This window comes from Trichoderma virens (assembly GCF_000170995.1).
Source record: "Trichoderma virens Gv29-8 chromosome Unknown TRIVIscaffold_90, whole genome shotgun sequence".
Taxonomy (NCBI): domain Eukaryota; kingdom Fungi; phylum Ascomycota; class Sordariomycetes; order Hypocreales; family Hypocreaceae; genus Trichoderma; species Trichoderma virens.
Genome location: NW_014013659.1, coordinates 1,093,442 through 1,110,828, shown reverse-complemented (window position 1 = coordinate 1,110,828; position 17,387 = coordinate 1,093,442). Strand labels below are relative to the sequence as shown.

The 17,387-nt window shown below is 52.8% G+C and overlaps 5 protein-coding genes across 5 annotated transcripts; 3 read left to right on the top strand and 2 right to left on the bottom strand.

Annotated features, from left to right (window-relative positions):
- Positions 1–1,355: 1,355 nt before the first annotated feature.
- On the top strand, positions 1,356–2,809 carry TRIVIDRAFT_217047 (uncharacterized protein; the record flags this gene model as incomplete). The annotated part of the gene is made up of 1 exon (XM_014095410.1): positions 1,356–2,809. One exon carries the CDS (start codon positions 1,378–1,380, stop codon positions 2,620–2,622), a length of 1,245 nt encoding a protein of 414 aa, XP_013950885.1.
- Positions 2,810–3,722: 913 nt separating this feature from the next.
- Positions 3,723–6,197, top strand: TRIVIDRAFT_41147 (uncharacterized protein; the record flags this gene model as incomplete). The annotated part of the gene is made up of 6 exons (XM_014095409.1): positions 3,723–3,820; positions 4,097–4,277; positions 4,350–4,765; positions 4,902–5,084; positions 5,155–5,436; positions 5,516–6,197. The coding sequence occupies 6 exons, from the start codon at positions 3,723–3,725 to the stop codon at positions 6,195–6,197; spliced, it is 1,842 nt and encodes a 613-aa protein (XP_013950884.1).
- Positions 6,198–6,475: 278 nt separating this feature from the next.
- Positions 6,476–8,458, bottom strand: TRIVIDRAFT_40490 (uncharacterized protein; the record flags this gene model as incomplete). Its single annotated transcript, XM_014095408.1, has 5 exons — positions 6,476–7,028; positions 7,151–7,362; positions 7,435–7,753; positions 7,868–8,003; positions 8,173–8,458. The coding sequence occupies 5 exons, from the start codon at positions 8,456–8,458 to the stop codon at positions 6,476–6,478; spliced, it is 1,506 nt and encodes a 501-aa protein (XP_013950883.1).
- A 660-nt stretch (positions 8,459–9,118) lies between these two features.
- Positions 9,119–14,684, bottom strand: TRIVIDRAFT_41047 (uncharacterized protein; the record flags this gene model as incomplete). The annotated part of the gene is made up of 3 exons (XM_014095407.1): positions 9,119–10,024; positions 10,091–14,231; positions 14,308–14,684. The coding sequence occupies 3 exons, from the start codon at positions 14,682–14,684 to the stop codon at positions 9,119–9,121; spliced, it is 5,424 nt and encodes a 1,807-aa protein (XP_013950882.1).
- Positions 14,685–15,440: 756 nt separating this feature from the next.
- TRIVIDRAFT_65563 (uncharacterized protein) lies at positions 15,441–16,432 on the top strand (the record flags this gene model as incomplete). Its single annotated transcript, XM_014095406.1, has 4 exons — positions 15,441–15,446; positions 15,499–15,595; positions 15,649–15,773; positions 15,833–16,432. 4 exons carry the CDS (start codon positions 15,441–15,443, stop codon positions 16,430–16,432), a joined length of 828 nt encoding a protein of 275 aa, XP_013950881.1.
- Positions 16,433–17,387: the final 955 nt, after the last annotated feature.

Here is a 17,387-nt window from a genome sequence, read left to right as displayed (position 1 = left end):
GCGAGGCAATGTCAGACCGACCCGAGAGAGGCCGAAGCAAGCGGGTGGTCTGACGGCTGAGTGGCTGGGCTGCAGGCGCTATAACGGCCGGCTTTGCAGGGGCTTCTAGAAAATGCGCAGCGAGAGGCCGGAGTCGCCAGCGGCTTGACGGTAGTCTGGCAAGTCTGGGTGGGCGAATATTGGCGGCTCCGGCATTCGGGAAGTGAAGTTGTGGGGGCGTTGTGTAGTATTGCGTCTAGGGACTGTAAGTAAGACGGTCTGGTTGCCTGGATAGATATTGGCGCCGTCCCCAGCCTCGGATGGACGAGATTCCATTGTCTTCTACTTCTTCTTCTACCCCTTCTTCTTCCTGCATTCTTCATCAACTCTGTGTTTGACCCCTCCCATTGGATTCGACCTTCACTGGGACAATTCTTTCTGCAAAGCAATTGCTGCTGTTGACAGGTCTTGGTGTGCAGTGCAGTGCAACCTGTTGTGTTCGGGACAAATCTGGAACGGCGGGCTTCGGTGGCTGACTATTCCTCCGCTTTTCTGTCTCACCAACTCTGACTAACCACCCGCCTTTTTTTTTTACATCAACTTCCTCATTGTTGCCACGCTTACCCGCAACTTTGAACCTGGAACACCACAATTCTAGGGTTCTACCATCGACAATCCTACACCCAGCGACAATTTGATCAAAGAAAAAAAGAACTATTCGCCATGGATAGCGTCCTGCGTCAATCCAAGGCCATGTGCCCGTTCTTGAAGTCGGCCTCGCCCGCGACTCTCCGCGCCATGTCGACCGTGGCCCGTCCCAAGGCCTCGCCATTGGGCGGCACCATGTCCAAGCTGCAGCTGTATGCGCACCGCTGCCCCGTCATGGGCAAGGCCATGGCCGTCCAGTCGTCCAAGTACGGCGCCGCGGCTGGCATTCGAGCCTTTTCGGCGCAGACCAAGACTGGCAAGGCCAGACTTCACACGAGCCGCAACCAGGAGGCTCGGGCTGTGGAGAGCCCAATCCTCGAGGGACGCAAGAATGGTAGGTTCAGCTTGAAGTTAACAATTGATTTGCCCTGATGTTCGTGTTCCAACTAACATGTTTTCTCTGTTACAGCGCCGCCTCCTCCTCCCACCATGGCTGCCCGCAAGGATGCGCAGCCGGTCGCTACGACGCCGTCCGTCTTCAGCTCGGCCGGCAAGTTCTCCTATGAGGATTTCTACCAGTCCGAACTGGACAAGAAGCACAAGGACAAGTCGTACCGCTACTTCAACAACATCAACCGTCTCGCCAAGGAATTCCCGGTTGCTCACATGGCCACCGGGGAGGACAAGGTGACCGTCTGGTGCGCCAACGACTACCTGGGCATGGGTGGAAACCAGCATGTGCTCAACACCATGCACGAGGCGTTGGAGAAGTACGGTGCCGGTGCAGGAGGCACCAGAAATATTTCCGGACACAACAAGCACGCCGTTGAGTTGGAGGCAACGCTGGCCAAGCTGCATGCCACTGAGTCAGCCCTCGTTTTCAGCTCTTGCTATGTCGCCAACGATGCCACTCTGGCCACTCTTGGCAGCAAACTCCCAGACTGTGTTATCCTATCTGACAGCTTGAATCATGCGTCCATGATCCAGGGCATTCGTCATTCCGGAACCAAGAAGATTGTATTCAAGCACAATGATGTCGCAGATCTCGAAGCCAAGCTGGCATCGCTGCCTCTGCACGTCCCCAAGATTATCGCTTTCGAGTCCGTTTACAGCATGTGCGGCTCCATTGGACCCATTGAGAAGATTTGCGACTTGGCTGAAAAGTATGGTGCCCTCACCTTTTTGGATGAGGTTCACGCCGTGGGCATGTACGGCCCAACCGGCGCTGGTGTTGCCGAGCACCTGGACTGGGAAGCCCATGCCAACGGCAAGCCCCGCGGAACCATCATGGACCGTATTGACATTTTCACCGGCACTCTGGCCAAGGCCTACGGATGTGTTGGTGGCTACATTGCTGGCAGCGCCAAGTTTGTCGACATGATCCGATCGCTCGCCCCGGGCTTCATCTTCACCTCAACTCTGCCACCAGCAACAATGGCCGGCGCCAGGGCCTCTATCGAGTACCAGATGGCCTATGATGGCGACCGTCGCCTGCAGCAGCTCCACACTCGCGCCGTCAAGGAGGAGCTCAACGCTCGCGACATTCCTGTTATTCCTAACCCGTCTCACATTATCCCCATCCTGGTCGGTAACGCTGCTTTGGCCAAGCAGGCCTCGGATCTTCTCCTCCGAGATTACAGGATCTACGTCCAGGCCATTAACTACCCCACCGTCCCCGTTGGCCAGGAGCGTCTCCGTGTCACTCCTACTCCCGGCCACACCAAGGAGCTCCGTGAGAAGCTCGTGACCGCTCTTGATGAGATCTGGACCCGCCTCGATATCAAGCGCACTTCGCAATGGGCTGCCGAGGGCGGCTTCATTGGCGTCGGCGAAGAGGGCAACGTCCAGGAGCCCCTGTGGACTGATAAGCTGCTGGGTGTTGAGCAAGCTACCAAGGAGATCAAGGCCGCTGGTGTTCCCGAAAACGGCATCACCGAGGCTCTGCTCGCCCGCGAAGCACACAACACCAACCGCGTGATGGACGTCTCGGCTTAGAAGACCGGGCGCCATTGTGCCATGGCCGCAGCTTGCTTCAAGCCCGCTGCAAATCAAGTTCCTTTCTCCATATAACCACTTTTGATGAACACTTTTTTTTTGATGCACCCACGACAGCTAAAGCTGCACACAAGATGGGATGATGAATACAATAAGTTTTTTTGGCGTCTTACAAGATGCCACCTATACCTTTCTAGTGCCTCTGCATTGTGCCCTGTGTCTGTTGTGAATGACGTACCTTGTCGTACGGTATTACTTGTAGCCTTCTTGAATCGGAACTAACGCCCTGTTTATATGAATGTTTAATTGAATTTCACTCGGTTGGCCAATAAGACGCCGATGATTGAAAACCGCGTCATTCTCACATGCTGCATGTAGGCACTGTATCGCCTGTCACTTGTACTCCGTAATACTCTATCAATCTGTCAATCTGTTATGTCTCGCAGCCAACGTGATGCCCGCCTCCCCCATTCGGCCTAGCGCCCCGGAGCTGGAAAAATGTCTCGGATGCCAGCCGCAGCCCGCGGAACGTCAGCCCCACAAATTCCGCTCCTGTCCACGAAGTCCAAGACGGACGTCCGGCGCAATTTCGACTCCGACTCTCCGTTCTTTCTGGCTTCATGAGCCTCGCTGGGACGTCCGTTTCTGCAGAGGCCCCCAATGAATGAGTTCCCTTTTCTCTCTCTCTCTCTTTCACATTGGCTTTTTATTTTTTATTCTCTCTGCTTCTGATGGATGTGTGCTGACTGGATGAATGGCTGCCTATTTCGATTTCTTGTGCTAAAATTCACACCACCACCCCTTCTTCTTTGTCTTCTTGTTTAGTGCTTTTTCCATTATCTCCTTATCAACGACTCCCTTCTCCGTGATATCAAGGACGGAGCAACCTACGGGCCAAGCTTACGGAGCAAGCCATCATCAGCTCCGTATCTGACTTAAAGAACTTGGGTACCGCGCCAGGATTTCCAATACCCCGTGTAAAAAGACAAAACAAAAAAAAACAAACTAAACCTCCACAAAAAGAAGCCTCGGCATCCACAACAGAGAGCAAGGGAAAGGCAAGCATCAGAAAACTCACCGTCCCGGCGCGCCAGCCGGCCATGGAGCCCACTAATAAAGGTCCCAAGGCCTGCACGACATGTGCTAAGGCCAAGGCGCGGTGCATTCCCGGCCCGGAGAGGAACAGCAAGTGTGAAAGGTATGTGAGCTCTGCATCTGGGGTTTACCCGCGATTCTGGGTGTGTTTTGTATTTTGTATTCCTCCGGAGCCCGATCCCGGGGGGGGGAGCATGCGTGGGGTTTCCTGTCTCTTCCTCGGAGGGACGCGGGGACGGGGTTCTGTTTTTGGTTCTCGGTGCGGCTCCGGAGAGATTTCCGGCTCTCATCTTTCTTTTTGGGTTTGGCTGCTTTTATGGTTGTTACTTGATTCTGTTTAACTTGCAGATGGGTTTATTAATACGTTGCCGTGTGTTAGGTGTCAGAGACTAAACAAGGAATGCGTCTCGCAGCGGCCCGCCCCGCCCCGGGCCAAGAAGGCGCCCAAGAGATCCAGGGTGGCCGAGCTGGAGAAGCGATTGGACGAGCTGTCGTCGCAGTTTGTCGATGGAGTCGTCGCCGTGAATCCCAGGCCCAAGCCGTCTACGGGGCCGGGATCGGTATCGACGTCGTCGACCAATGGCCTGTCCGTTACTGAGCGCCCCGGACAGGGACAGGGACAGCGCCAGCAGCGGCGGGAGAGGACAAAGTGTGACAACATTGTCACGTTTGAGTATCTGTTCCCGTCACCGAGGTCAGAGAGTGCCGAGGCTTCGGGGTGGAGCTCCGAGGCTGGGAGTAATGACTGTGTTGCGGCCGAGAGGCTGTGGCCCGATCCGGCAGAGGCGGAGGCCTTGCTGTTTGCGTATCATGAGACGCATGCTCCCTTGGCGCCGTTTGTGGTCGTGCCGAAGCATCTGACGGCGGCGGAGCTGCATCGGCAGAGGCCGTTTTTGTGGAGAGTGGTGATGATGGTCGGCTGCTTCTCTGACGGGCCGAGACATCATCGGTTGGGAAAGGAGGTGTTGGCTGAGTTGGGGAGGCTGGTGGTGATGGATGGAAGCAAGAGTCTTGAGTTACTACAGGGGCTGCTGTTGATAATAAGCTGGTGAGTGGACTGTGTTTTTGCCCTGACTAACGATTCGCATCCCCCCTTCCCCAGCTTGGGGATGTGATGATGATGATGATGATGATGATGATGATGATGATGATGATGATGCTGATGGTTATTTTGTCCACGTCAGGCAAAACTTTGCCTTGAGGAGTGCGCAGTTGACAAATCTGCTCTTCCTCGCGAGGTCGATGAGTCTGACTGCAGCCAGCCCCGGAACTCCATTCTGTGGCGCCAACTGTAATAAAGGCGAGATCAAATGGGGAGAGCTGGAATATGCACGAGCATACGTAGGGACATACTACGTCAACGCCATGTAAGTTCAGAGGCCCCGGAAACGCAAGGATCCATATCGTTTTCTCATTTCTAACGGGGACCCAAAATAGCGTATTCAATACGAATAAAAAGGCAGATGCCTTTATGAACACATCGCAGCTCGATGCTTTCTGCAATCTCCTTACTTCGCCGGGAGAATATCCGTCTGATATCTACTTGGCTAAGCTTGTCAAGATACAGATGCTGTCGCAGTCGATATCCATGGCTATGACTTTTGATCCTGCGCAGCAGCAGCCGATGCAGCTGCCCCTGACGATGGTGGTGCAGACTTTCCAGGAGCAGATTGATGCATATCGGGCATCGTTGCCACCTCATCTTGTTGATAATGGCAAGTTTTTTCTTCTTCCCCCCTCTCTCTTCTTCTTTAGCATCTCCTTTTTTATGTTACTACTTCTATAAACACACCCGTAGCCATCAACATTCTAACACCCTCGCAGGCACTCTCCAATGCCACTTGGCCATATCAGAAATCCTCCTCTCCGACATCTCCATCTCCGACCCCCACTGCTCCTCAGTCGCCCTCCCGCACGCCGACCGCATCCAGCTCCTGTGGTCCTGTCTCCGCTCCCTCCGCCGCTTCTACACCGTCCACGCAGCGGTCAAGTGCTGCGACATCAGCGACAAGGAGCAGCGCTCCTTCCTCGGCCTCAACGCCTCGGATCTCGCATACACCATCATCACAGGCATCAAGTTGCTGCTCGTGCGGCTCCCTGGCTGGGATCCCCGGTACATTGTTTCCGAGCTGTGGATCCGCGAGATGCTGGATAAGGAGATTGAGGATGTGGGCGCAGTTGTGGCGCGGAGGGAGAGCGATCGTTGGATGGAGGAGGATCCGTTGGGCAGGATGCATAAATTGCTAAAATACGGGAGGGATCTGATTGAATTTCAGCTACAGAAGCTCAAGTTGGAAATGGACGTAAGCAGCAGCAGTGATTCCACGTTATCGACACCGTCGATGGTGAATAAGGGAGAGGGCGGCCAAGGGTGGGTGATGATGGGAATAGAGGATCTGGACGATGACTTGTGGCAGAGCTTCATGAACGATACGGCATGGGGCTTGAATGGGGAGCCAATGGTGATGGATGCGTTTTAATATGGTATTTGGTTGACTGTAAGATTGGGCATCGAGAGCTTCGTGGGATACGGATCCACGGATCGATCCACAGACTGAATGAATGGGTATTATCAGGCATTGCGTATCAAAGCAAGCCGCAATGGGTTCGGAGTATATTAGCGCTTTTGTATTTTAGCACGGCAGGGAACATGCATCATAGGGTTTCTCTTCTCTCAATCGCTTCTTTCAAGATCCCAGTCCTCCTTTTTCTTTGTTTATATATCAACCGCTGCCAATCCATTGCTTATTTACTCCATTCACTCTACCTCGAGAGTTTCAATCTTGGACCTTGCTAGCCATGCAACATCTCCCTTTGCCGTCTCTGTCCGAATTGCGCTCAGCTCATCTATAAACGCCGGCACAAACGTCCCCGGTCCTCGAACATCATCCCTCACAGCCGCCCTCTCCGACGCAATCTCAAACAAGACCATGCCCGCCACAGCCGCTATCAACGGGTCACTACGAAACGCAGCCTCCATGGCGCTGATGGTAGTCCCAAGAGTGCATCCCGTGCCCGTAACGCGGCCCAAAAACTCATGTCCGTTGTCCACGCGCAGCGTCCGCACACCGTCGCTGACAACGTCCGTCTTGCCGGTCAGCACGACGACGGCGCCGGTGCTGCGGGCGACGGATTTGGCGAGGGAGGCGCGCTGGGAGATGGTCAGGGATGAGGAGGAGTCGACGCCGCGCTGGGTGACGGAGGCGCCGTAGACGGTCTGGATTTCGCGTTCGTTGCCCTTGATGACGGTGAATTTACCGGAGGAGAGGAGCGTTTTGACGGCGTTTCGGCGGATGGAAGTTGCCCCAGCTCTAGAAACGTGTGATGTTAGCATTAGGATAGAGAAAGGGGTGCAAATAGAATCGTAACTATATACTATAGGAAAGTGAGGTGAAAAAGGGGGAGGGTCAAATGAGAGGCATCATGGACATACCCAACAGGATCGAGCACGACGGGCCCTCCAGCGGCATTATACGCCTGCAGTGCCTGGATATGGTTCTTTAGGCCCTCGGGTGTCACGGTTCCCATGTTGATAACAAGGGCGCCTCCCAGCTTAGCAAGGTCAGCGGCCTCTTCAGCGTAGTTGGCCATGATGGGGCTCGCGCCAACCGCAAGGGCGACATTGGCAGCAAAGTTTTGCACGACCTAAACACACATAACCCAGTCAGTCAACTATGATATATACTTCTCAGACTAGAAAGGAAAAAAAAAACTCACCAGGTTGGTCATGTTATGGGACAGCGGCGTCGCAGCGGCCACAGCCTTGATGACATCGGGAACCCGGCCGGCCACGACTTTCCCAAGCAAATCCCGGGCCGCGGCCGCGGGGTCTTGCGCCGCGACAATGGCGCTCACAACGGCGATGCCATCGAGGCTCTTTGCCGGGGCGGCGCTGGACTCGGCCAGCACGGAGATGGCGTTGGAGCCGTTGATGCCGCCGATGCAGACGGTGGGGATGGAGTGGCCGGCGGAGGAGAGGCCGAGCAGGATGGAGCGGATGCCGGCGGTACCAATGATGGATTTTGTGTCCTTTTTGCTGGGTTGTGTGTGAGAGGCATGTTGTATATATGTATATATATGCTGGATAGGTATCATGTAGGCAGAAAAGGGGGGGGCAGGCTGGCTGAGGCTCTTCAAGCAAAAAACTTACGTTTGAGTGGCGTAGACGGTGCCCAGGCCGAGATAATCGGCACCGGCTTCGCAGGCCTTGAGGGCTTCCTCGAGGGAGCTGGCTGTGACACCGATGATTTTGTCTGGGCCCAGCAGTTTGCGCGCTTCTTCGTATGCTGTTTGATGGGAGTCGTGGATGGTCAGCCCTCCTTTTTCGACATGATATATCTGCCACAAACTTGAATCTCAACGAGAAGAAGCATCTCCATTTCATATTCCTCAAACAATAGAAACCAATTATAGAAGAAAAGAAAAGAAAAGAAAAGAAGAAAAGAAAAAACTCACCCATGTCATCCTGCCCAATATGCACCCCCTCGCATCCAACCTCAACCGCAACATCCACCCGGTCATTCACCAGCAGCGGCACTCCAAACCGCCTCGTCACCTCGTGCAGCGCCCTCGCCGTCTTCACCGCCGCCTCCCTGTCGCTCGTCTTGTCGCGATACTGCACAATCGTCACGCCGCCCTGCAGCGCCTTCTCGACCACGCTGGTGAGGTCTTTGTTGCCCAGGATTGCGGGCGTCGAGTCCGTCACCAGGTAGACGCCGTAGTCTACCTTGCTCTTGGACATTTTGACTTGATGGTTTGTGATTTGTGATTTGTGTCTTTGTTTGCGTTTTGAAATATCAGGGGCAAGTAAGTGAGTGAAAAATGTTGTTCTTTTTGAGGTGGAAATGTGCTGTGGAAACTTGCTCGGATTGCAGGGCGCAATTTGATACCCTGGAGCTGGAGCTGGAGCTGGAGGCGGCTATGATCGGACCCATAGGCCATGAGCTTTATTATGACGCCATGTTGAAGTAGCTCTCACCAGACGACTGGAAAAACACGGACAAGTCTTGTTCTTAATTTTAAGAAGATACATTACATATTGTAATGGAAATTTCTCATCTCCTTATCTGCGAAACTCGTTTTTTGCACGGCAATCTCATGTTCTGCCTCATCACTCTAGATAGATACAATTATACTCCCAGGAATCAACTTCAAGTTGGCCAAAAGTTTTACAAACTTCATGCATCAAACACATCAGCAGCCCCTATTTACACTCTTGCATTGAATTCAAAAATGTATTTCTGTATATTGCGCCAAATGCTGCTCAGATCTGGAAATACACCATCTAAGCAATTTATATCCACAACACCATATAATTCACATCGACAGCCTTTTTGTTTTCCCCTTGCGTGACGTTCTCGACACGCCGGTCCATCCTTTATTATATACTCCTCCTCCCACATTACTGCAACATGGCATCCAGGCTTTCGCCAAGCACGCCCTCAATCTTGACAATCCATCTATGCGTTTCCCGCTCAACCACCTCATCGTCATCCTCTTGCAGCTCGCTGATTCTAGGCAGCATTTCATGCAGCATCGAGAGCCATTCCTCGCCCAGTCGATCCGTCAACGCCTGCTCGCACTTGACGGCTGCCAACCTGATTGCCGCCTTCTCTGACCGAAGATGCTTCAGCAGCGCCGAGTTCAGTTCCTTCTGGTGCGCCTGAGAGTCTGCCGCTGCCGCAAGCTCCACGGTTGTGGGGATCAAGGCTTCATCAACGTTGACCAAGGGAGCGTGGGCATATTGCTCCATCAGCACAGGAGCAATTGCTCCAAAGTGCGATGGCGCTTGCCAGAAGTCGTCCTGATCATGCTCGAAGCATTTGGCCAATGTGTTGAGAACGCGGCTCCAGAGCTGCTTTTCGCCGCTAATCTTGACATCGACGCTGTTCAGAATCTTGACAGCATCCTCCAGCACATACGTGGCGTAGTTGGTCACGATGGACTTGAGGTTATCGAAGAAAGACTGCAAGAACCCGTATACACTGTACCGTCTGGCCGCCAATCCAACCTTGTCGTCCTTGGGGAGCCCGGTGCTCGACCATTCGATAAGCTGCGCGAAAATGGGCCGGAAGGCGGCATCGTTGAGCTTGTAAATCATCTTCAGCGCCTTGTCGTTCATCGACTCCTCCAAGGCAGTGACACGAGCAAACAGTGCGTCACTGGTCTCGCCCTTGGCCAGAACTTGTCTTCGCAAATCGAATGCCTTCAGCAAGATGCTGGACAAAACTCCGGCATTCTTAGTAATGGCAGACTTGGGGTGCTTTTCGATAGCCATTCCCAGCATCTCGATGTATTCAGACGTAGCCTGTGTTGTACATGTTAGTGCCCTGTTCCTTTCTTCAAAATTCTTCGTCTTATTGTAAAATCTTACCGTAAAGCCGTTGGATGTGGCGCTCTCCCAGTTCAGGTCCAAGCTTGTGAATATCTCCTTCGCTTCCAGTTTCTTCGCAAGGAACTCACGGCAGCTGACACGAGCCTCATTAGTTTCTGCGCCAAGATTGGCTTCTGCCGACTTGTTGGAGACCTCCAAGATCCGGCCAATGTAAGTAGAGAGCATGTACGGCAGGTGTTCAGCAAGAGCGCTAATGAACCCGTATCCGGCCGAGTGAAGTTCTTCATCTCGTGTATCCTCCTGCAAGCTCTGGTTGAGATAGGTGACCGTCTGAGGAATGGCAATGGGCAAAACTGGCACAATGGCGTCTTGTAGAACGTCGACAAGAGAGGTGAGGCACAGGAGAGCCATGATACGAAGCTGTTTCTCGTTTTGGCCAAGGCAGTGCTCGCCAGCAATTGTTGACGCAGCTGCAACCACGGCCTCGATATCCTTCTTGCCATACTTCTCGGCGATCTTGTCAACACAAGTGACGGCCGTATGTTTGTAGCGGATATCGCTGGACTCCCGGATCGCAGCGGTGAGCTGTGGCAGGAAGGTGAGCAAGGCTGTCCTTGACGCAGGATCTGTGTTGCTTTCCGATCCCACGCGAATTTCCAACGCGCGAAGGACCTTTTGGCGTAAGTCGAGGTTGGGTCTGTCAAGCAGGCTCTCCACGGCCTTGATGAATTCGCCAATTGAAAGGAGGTTCAGCAGGTTGGAAAGTGCATTTCCGCATCGGCTGTGCAGGCTCTTGTTCGACTTGACTGTATCCGCGAGTACCAGCACGTCCTCGAGCAGGGTTGCATAGAGCTGGCGGACCTCTGATGTTTCCATGTCATCTCGGTCAGCGAGCTTGCTAATCTGCGCCTTGAGCTTTCGGTTTGCCAAAAGACTCGGGAGCACGGAAAGCTGGCGAAGAGCAATCTTTTCAACATCCTTTTCCTCGTCCTCATCACCGCTACCAAGCAGAACAAGAGATAAGGTAGGTTTGGGCTTGAAAAGATCAGAAGTGAGGTCAAGCAGCTTGACCAACGTCTCCAGCTGGATCTCGATGCTGAAATCGTTGAGAAGATCCAGAACAAACTGAAGCAAGTCGTCGTTGAGTTCATAGCGGTCGACCAGCATGCTCACCAGCGTGAATAAGAAGTCCTTGGGTCCCATAGTCTCAACCAATGCTACGAACAGGCCGTGCCGTCGGTGCACTGGGATATGCTCGTATGCCGTCGTGAAGCTGACCAGGATGTCCGAAGCTCCGGCAACGGGGCTCTTCTGGCCTTGCCGTAGCGACTCGATCAGGGGAGGCACAACCTCTTTGATTGTCTGCGCTACGACGTGGGCGGAGTAGTCGTCGCTCTGGCGAAGCACCGATGTGCCCATGAAAGTGAAAATGGGCATCACACTGTGAAGTACCAGGTGCGGCGCAATAGTAGCCAGGTTTGCAATCAGCAGCAGTGCGGCGTTCTGGACTACAGGGCTCGATGACTTCTGGATGCAGCTTACGAGCAAGTCTCCGTAACCACCAGAACTGTCCACCTTAAGATTCTTGTTGGCCTTGTATGCTGGCATCATGGCTAGAAGGCTGCGAAGGATTAAGTTCTGCAGGTATCCTAACTCTGAGCCAACGACAGTCCTAAAGTGTTGAAGTTCGGACAAAGCTGTGAACAAGCCGTCAAGCAGCTCGGGATGTGACACAGGATCTGAGCTATCGACGATTTGCAGAACAAAGGTAACTTTGCGCAGCGCACGACTCAGCTCGGGAGTGACTTGAGTGTTCAGACCACGATTGGCTTCAGAGGAGCTTGTTCGCCTTCGCTTGTTGGGAGGAGGTTCGGTAATCATCTTGGTGCCAGTCTGGATCGAGTCCAAGAAGAAGGATAAGATATCTGTTGTTAGGGGCACGGACTTGAGAAGGTCCGCAGCTTCGGCTGGGATGACGGATTCCTTATTGTCGGAAGCAGCTTCTGGTTCTTGCGACAGTTCCAAGAATTGCTCCGCCACCATAAACTTCATCTCATCCTTCATTGAGGCCCACATCTTCTTGATTCGAGAGAAAGCGGCTCGAATAAGACCCGGCCTTTCGCCATTTACAGAGTCCTTCAGCAGTGTAAACACAAATTCCAACCCGGCAGCATCGCTGGGAACAATAATGTCAATGAATTGAGAATCCAAGACAGACTTGTCCATCTGTTGAGAGAGGCAGATGTCGGTCGCCTCGGACTCCGTCAAGTTAGCCCAAGACCTCAAAGCTGGCAGAAGGAGCTGTGTTCGTGTCACATTAGAAACACCGCGGATTTCGTTGAGGGATTTGAGGAGTCTACTCTTCACAAGCAGTAACGGAGTACAGACAATGTGAGAGGCGAAGAATGTTAACAGCGCCTGCCTGCCAGACTGAGACAGGTGGTCTTTCTTGTCCAGAGAGGGTTCAGGGGCGATTTGGTATTTTCCGCTCTCGATGGCGGACTTGAGAACGGCAGAAATGTGCTCTGGATCCATGACGCATTCTTCAACAGTCGGCAGAAGCTGGAGGTGAAGAAATCTGGCGGCAACATCTACACCCAGAGCTGCAACATCCTTGGATTTGAGTTTTCCATAGAGAGACTCAGCTCCCCATGTCTTCACCGATTGTTTAGCAAAGGGAGGATTATAGAGTCCAGCTGCTACGGTGATGAGATCTGCTGCTGCTTGGCGCACTCGCTTGGAAGGATCACCCAGAGCTGCAACGCAGTAAGGAACAAGGGCTTGTACGTCCACCACAGACCCTTGTGCGGCCTTTAGTCTGTTCCTAACCACATCCAAGGCCGCAGCACGTGCCAATGCTGGATATTGTCCGCACCAGATCCGAATAAAGAAACTGAAGTATGTGCAGACTTCGAAGGCCGATTCCCGTTTGAGCTTGGAAAACTGGTCAAGCTGGTCAAGGAGTTCCGTCTTTCGCTGAGTTTGATCGGAAACGATGGACACGAATAAGTCACTGAGGCTAACAAAGGCTGCATCATCGTCTGTCAGGAGAGAAGAAGCGAGAGACTCGGAGCTGTTAGCCAATTCGGCAAGGCGTGCCTCAGGGTCCTGTGATTGGGCTTGAGCAGCAGCGTCACCTGCCTCATCTTCTCTCGTGGATTCAGGAAGCTTTCTTGTACGGAATACGAGGTCCAGCTTCATTTCCAGCTCCTCGATATCGAATTTGACCTCGTTGATGACCAACTGAATAACCTCTCCAGACGATCCGGTGGTTTGAGACAAAGAAATCAGGGTAGATCCAACATCCCTTCGTAGAGAACCATCCTTGTCGTTTTCGTCATTGAGCTCGTGAGCTGTCAGGAGCAGCGATTTGAAAATGACGGAAACCTGTTTATCCTTCAAGATGTGGCTGCCCAGAATCGTGGTGATTGTTGCGAGGCCGCGCGAATCCCCCTTCTTCACCAGCCGTTCGACCAGTGCCAAGCACAATCCGTTTGCCAACTTGTCCACACGACGCTCTTGTCCAATTTCGACGAGAAGGGTTCCAATATCTTGCACCTTCATAAGCGCTCTGGCAACCTTGCTGCTCATCTGTTTCGCGGATCGGAACTGAGCAAGGATCGTCAAGCACACCAGGCCCGGTCGAACAGTGTCGGCAGTCCAGCCGTGAACGAGTTGCTGCATCAGCGCAGTAACAGCATTGTCGTGCAGATCTCCCTTTGAGACAAAGACGGTCACGGCCATGTAGGAGGCAATTTGAAGGCTGGGGACCTTTCTCATGACGAGTGATTCGGCGAAGATGGGGCCCAGTCGATGTAATAACGCCTGGCTGCTATCGCTCTGCACCGCAGCTCGGCCAGACTTGGTGCGATCGAGGATTCCGCTCACAGCTTCGGTGATGAGCCCACCCCAAAAGGTGATGAGAGCCGGGTATTGATACCCATTCCGGCATGATTCCAGAACGTATTCAGACACGGCAGTTACGAAATCGACTTGATGGATGGCCTGGTGGACAAAGATGGATCGGGGAGGCGGAGTGAGAGATCGAATATAGGGATCGAGGAATCGGAACTGGCTCGGAATCTTCGGGGGCAGAATGGATAGGAGGGTTGCGAATGCAGTGATGGAGTGGTATGGTAAGAAGGTCATGAGCAGCATTGACGTATTTTCAACATGAATGCTACAGGCAGGTAGGGTCAGCTTATTCTCATTCAACTTGAGGGGACTACAATTGATTTGTTTGATGATAAACGCACTTGAATCGCCGAATCAGCCACTCAACGGCCTTGATTGCGGGCATCAGCCTCAGCCGACTTCCCACAAGCCTCAGAAAGGCTTCGATGTGACGGTCCAGCTCTTCATTTTCAGTAATTGTGAGCTGGTTTCGGTCCTGGTCTTGGCTCTCTTCGCTGAATAGTGTCGACTGAAAGGCTGTGAATCGGCCATCCAGCTGGCAAAGCTCTTCGAAGCCTTGGTGGCATGTCGCATACAGCGTTTGATAGCTCTGGGCGGCTGCGACTCGAGGCTCCCAGATTAAAGACTTTGAGTGGGCAGCCCTTTGCGCTTTGATATCCAAACTCGACTTGGAGTTTGCGGCAACCTGCGCCAGCTGCGCGGCAAGCGAGGTCGCCATTATGTTGAGAGTTGAGGCTCCAGGTCGGAAAACGGGCTCGAGGTGGGAAAAATCAGGAACGCAGCCTTCACTACGGCGCCTTGAAGCCTGTTGAACTTTTTTTTTCAAGACCTGGAAGATTGGCGGAGACTTGCTGATAATTTTCTTATCGATAACACCACGCTAACGGGTTGGCTGCAGATTTGCGCTCCACGTCCAATCACGTGGCTTGTGTCATCCATTTCACCACTGAATGAAGCACCGGCTATAATAATATGCGACCAGAGTATTAGTTCTGAGATGAAATTAGCCGTCTGGTACGGAGTAATACAGTCCTCACTCTCGAAATGCGTTGTACGATGGTATCTTGTATTTTAAGATCTAATGCAGCTGTTTTACATATTCTTCCCACTGGCAGCCATTATGCATTCGTCGGTCTGGTTAGATAGAATCACCTGTGTGATGCATGTATGCTCGACGTCAAGTGAAGGCTGTTTGCCCGTCTGAATTATGTACTCCATACAATTATGTGATACGATGTTGCACTACATTTATTTCCGACCAATTGGAACTTATCAAAGGCAGCAAAAAGGCAACCCGCAGTGTTCGGTGCAAACTCCTCCGGTGAGATCCAAGTGGGGAGGAGACTGGCAACTACAGTACTATTGATACAAGTGCGGAGGATAGATACCCAGTACTTGAACCCCCCGCCCGCTCGTATAAGCCGCGTCTACAATTCCCTGAGGGGAAGAGGCTTCTGGCAGTGTATATGACAAAATGGCGGTAAGTGAAACGACGACTCTGATGTATTCTGTAAAAAGGCTCACTCGCATAGAAACCATATCCTCAAGTTATCCTCCTGGGAGACTCCCTGCTTGAATTCGCCGCTACCGTCCATAGCGGCTTCTCGTTCCAGGCGGCTCTTCAAACACGTAAGGTCTCGTAGTGCAGACACAGAGCGGGATTTCTAACGAGGAATATACAGGGCTGATACGACGCTTTGACGTGGTTAATCGCGGCTTCTCAGGATGGAACACGGCAAATGTGGTCAAATATTTGCCTGAGATTTTCTCGGAGCCATCTGCTTCATCACCAAAGATTGCGTATCTGGTGAGTGCTAAATGAGAGATGGAGTTCTATTCGTCAAAAGTATATAATACTGACAAGAGAGGGGGGATCGCCAGATTATTCTCCTGGGAGCAAATGACGCAGTTCTTCCTCTGGAGACTACTTCACAACATGTTCCGATTGAGACATATAAAGAGAACTTGAGCAAGATCATCAACGATGCTCGGATACGCGCACACAACCCCAAGATCCTGCTGGTGACTCCTCCTCCGGCGGATGAAATCAAGCTCAAGGGTCTAGACATCGCACAGGGCCACGCCTCAGCGATCCGACGTTCGGCCGTAACCGCGTCGTATGCAGAGAAAGCTCGGGAGGTAGCCCGTGAGAACCCGGGCGTTATTCTGGTCGATCTCTGGCAGGCCATCATGGGCGAAGCGATTTCCATGGCTCCCGGAGATTATCAGCCTGGAGGTCCGTGGCTGGGGTCACCTGAAAATGGGAAGCAGGGGGGCCTGGACACGCTTCTTCCGGACGGACTTCACATGGGCGGAGAAGGATACAAGGTGTTTTTCGACGAGATCAAGGCGCATATTGGGCAAGATATTGTTCCCGAAGAGAGAGGAGATTATGTGCTGCCCGACTGGAGAGTAGTGAACCCTCCCAAGGTGGCACTGTTGCCCAAGCCATCTCCCCTTCAATAGATACGCTGCTTATAGGTACTAGACTAGATGCTATAGATATAGAGGGAGGAGTGCTAGAAGATAAGGTGCTTCCACTGTAACTATTTGATGCTAAATGAGTATGCAGCAGAGTAATCTGACGTAATGTATTGATGTATACGAGTACGCAAATGCAGATGCAGACTTATATTGAGCAATCTGATGTGCAGTAATCAGCTGAGAAAGTACGTCATAATATCAAGAAGGAATCACGCTCAATGCATGGAAGACGAAGACATGGAACTTGCCGGGTTCGCATTTGTCAGAGACACCTGGACTTACAGGGCTGTCTGCGGGGAAGAGCAAGCTTACAGCCGGCCGGCTTCCCGCTATGGCGCTGTAAGCAATGGCTGGGCTTGGCTGCCCTGCGCTGTAAGGGCCGCTGTTAGCCAATCGATCGCCCCCCGGTCATGAGTATGTGGTGTTTTTCTCGGGTTGGAATCCTGGATGTGGAGAGACGCAACAACCTCGCATCATCCATCACCCAGGCAATTGTCCATCTGCCTTGGACCTGAAACTGCGTGCTGTGCTTGCCCTCAGCCGCTTATTTACGTCCTGTCTGCACATGCACATGTACATGCCAGAGCCCACCAATCGATAAGCCGCTCCCTCTGCAGCTGTCCCTCTGCGCGGCGGCCTCTCCTCTCTGTCTCTCCATCAGCTCGTCGCCTCTCCAACGCCTAGCCTCCGCTCAAACAGCCAGCTTCTTCAACGCTGCCCCCTCACCCGCTTGCTCGTGTAATTCGAACATTCCTACCGCCTACTGACTCAGCATATCCGTTGCCTGTTGGACGCTGCGCCGCCGCCGCGACTCTCCCTGCGAAACGCAACATCTGCGCCGGACATAGCAAACTGTCGAACCGCTCAACCCCATACTCATCCAACATACGCATACCTACATATATTCCACCTTTATATTCGGCTACTGCTTCGTCCG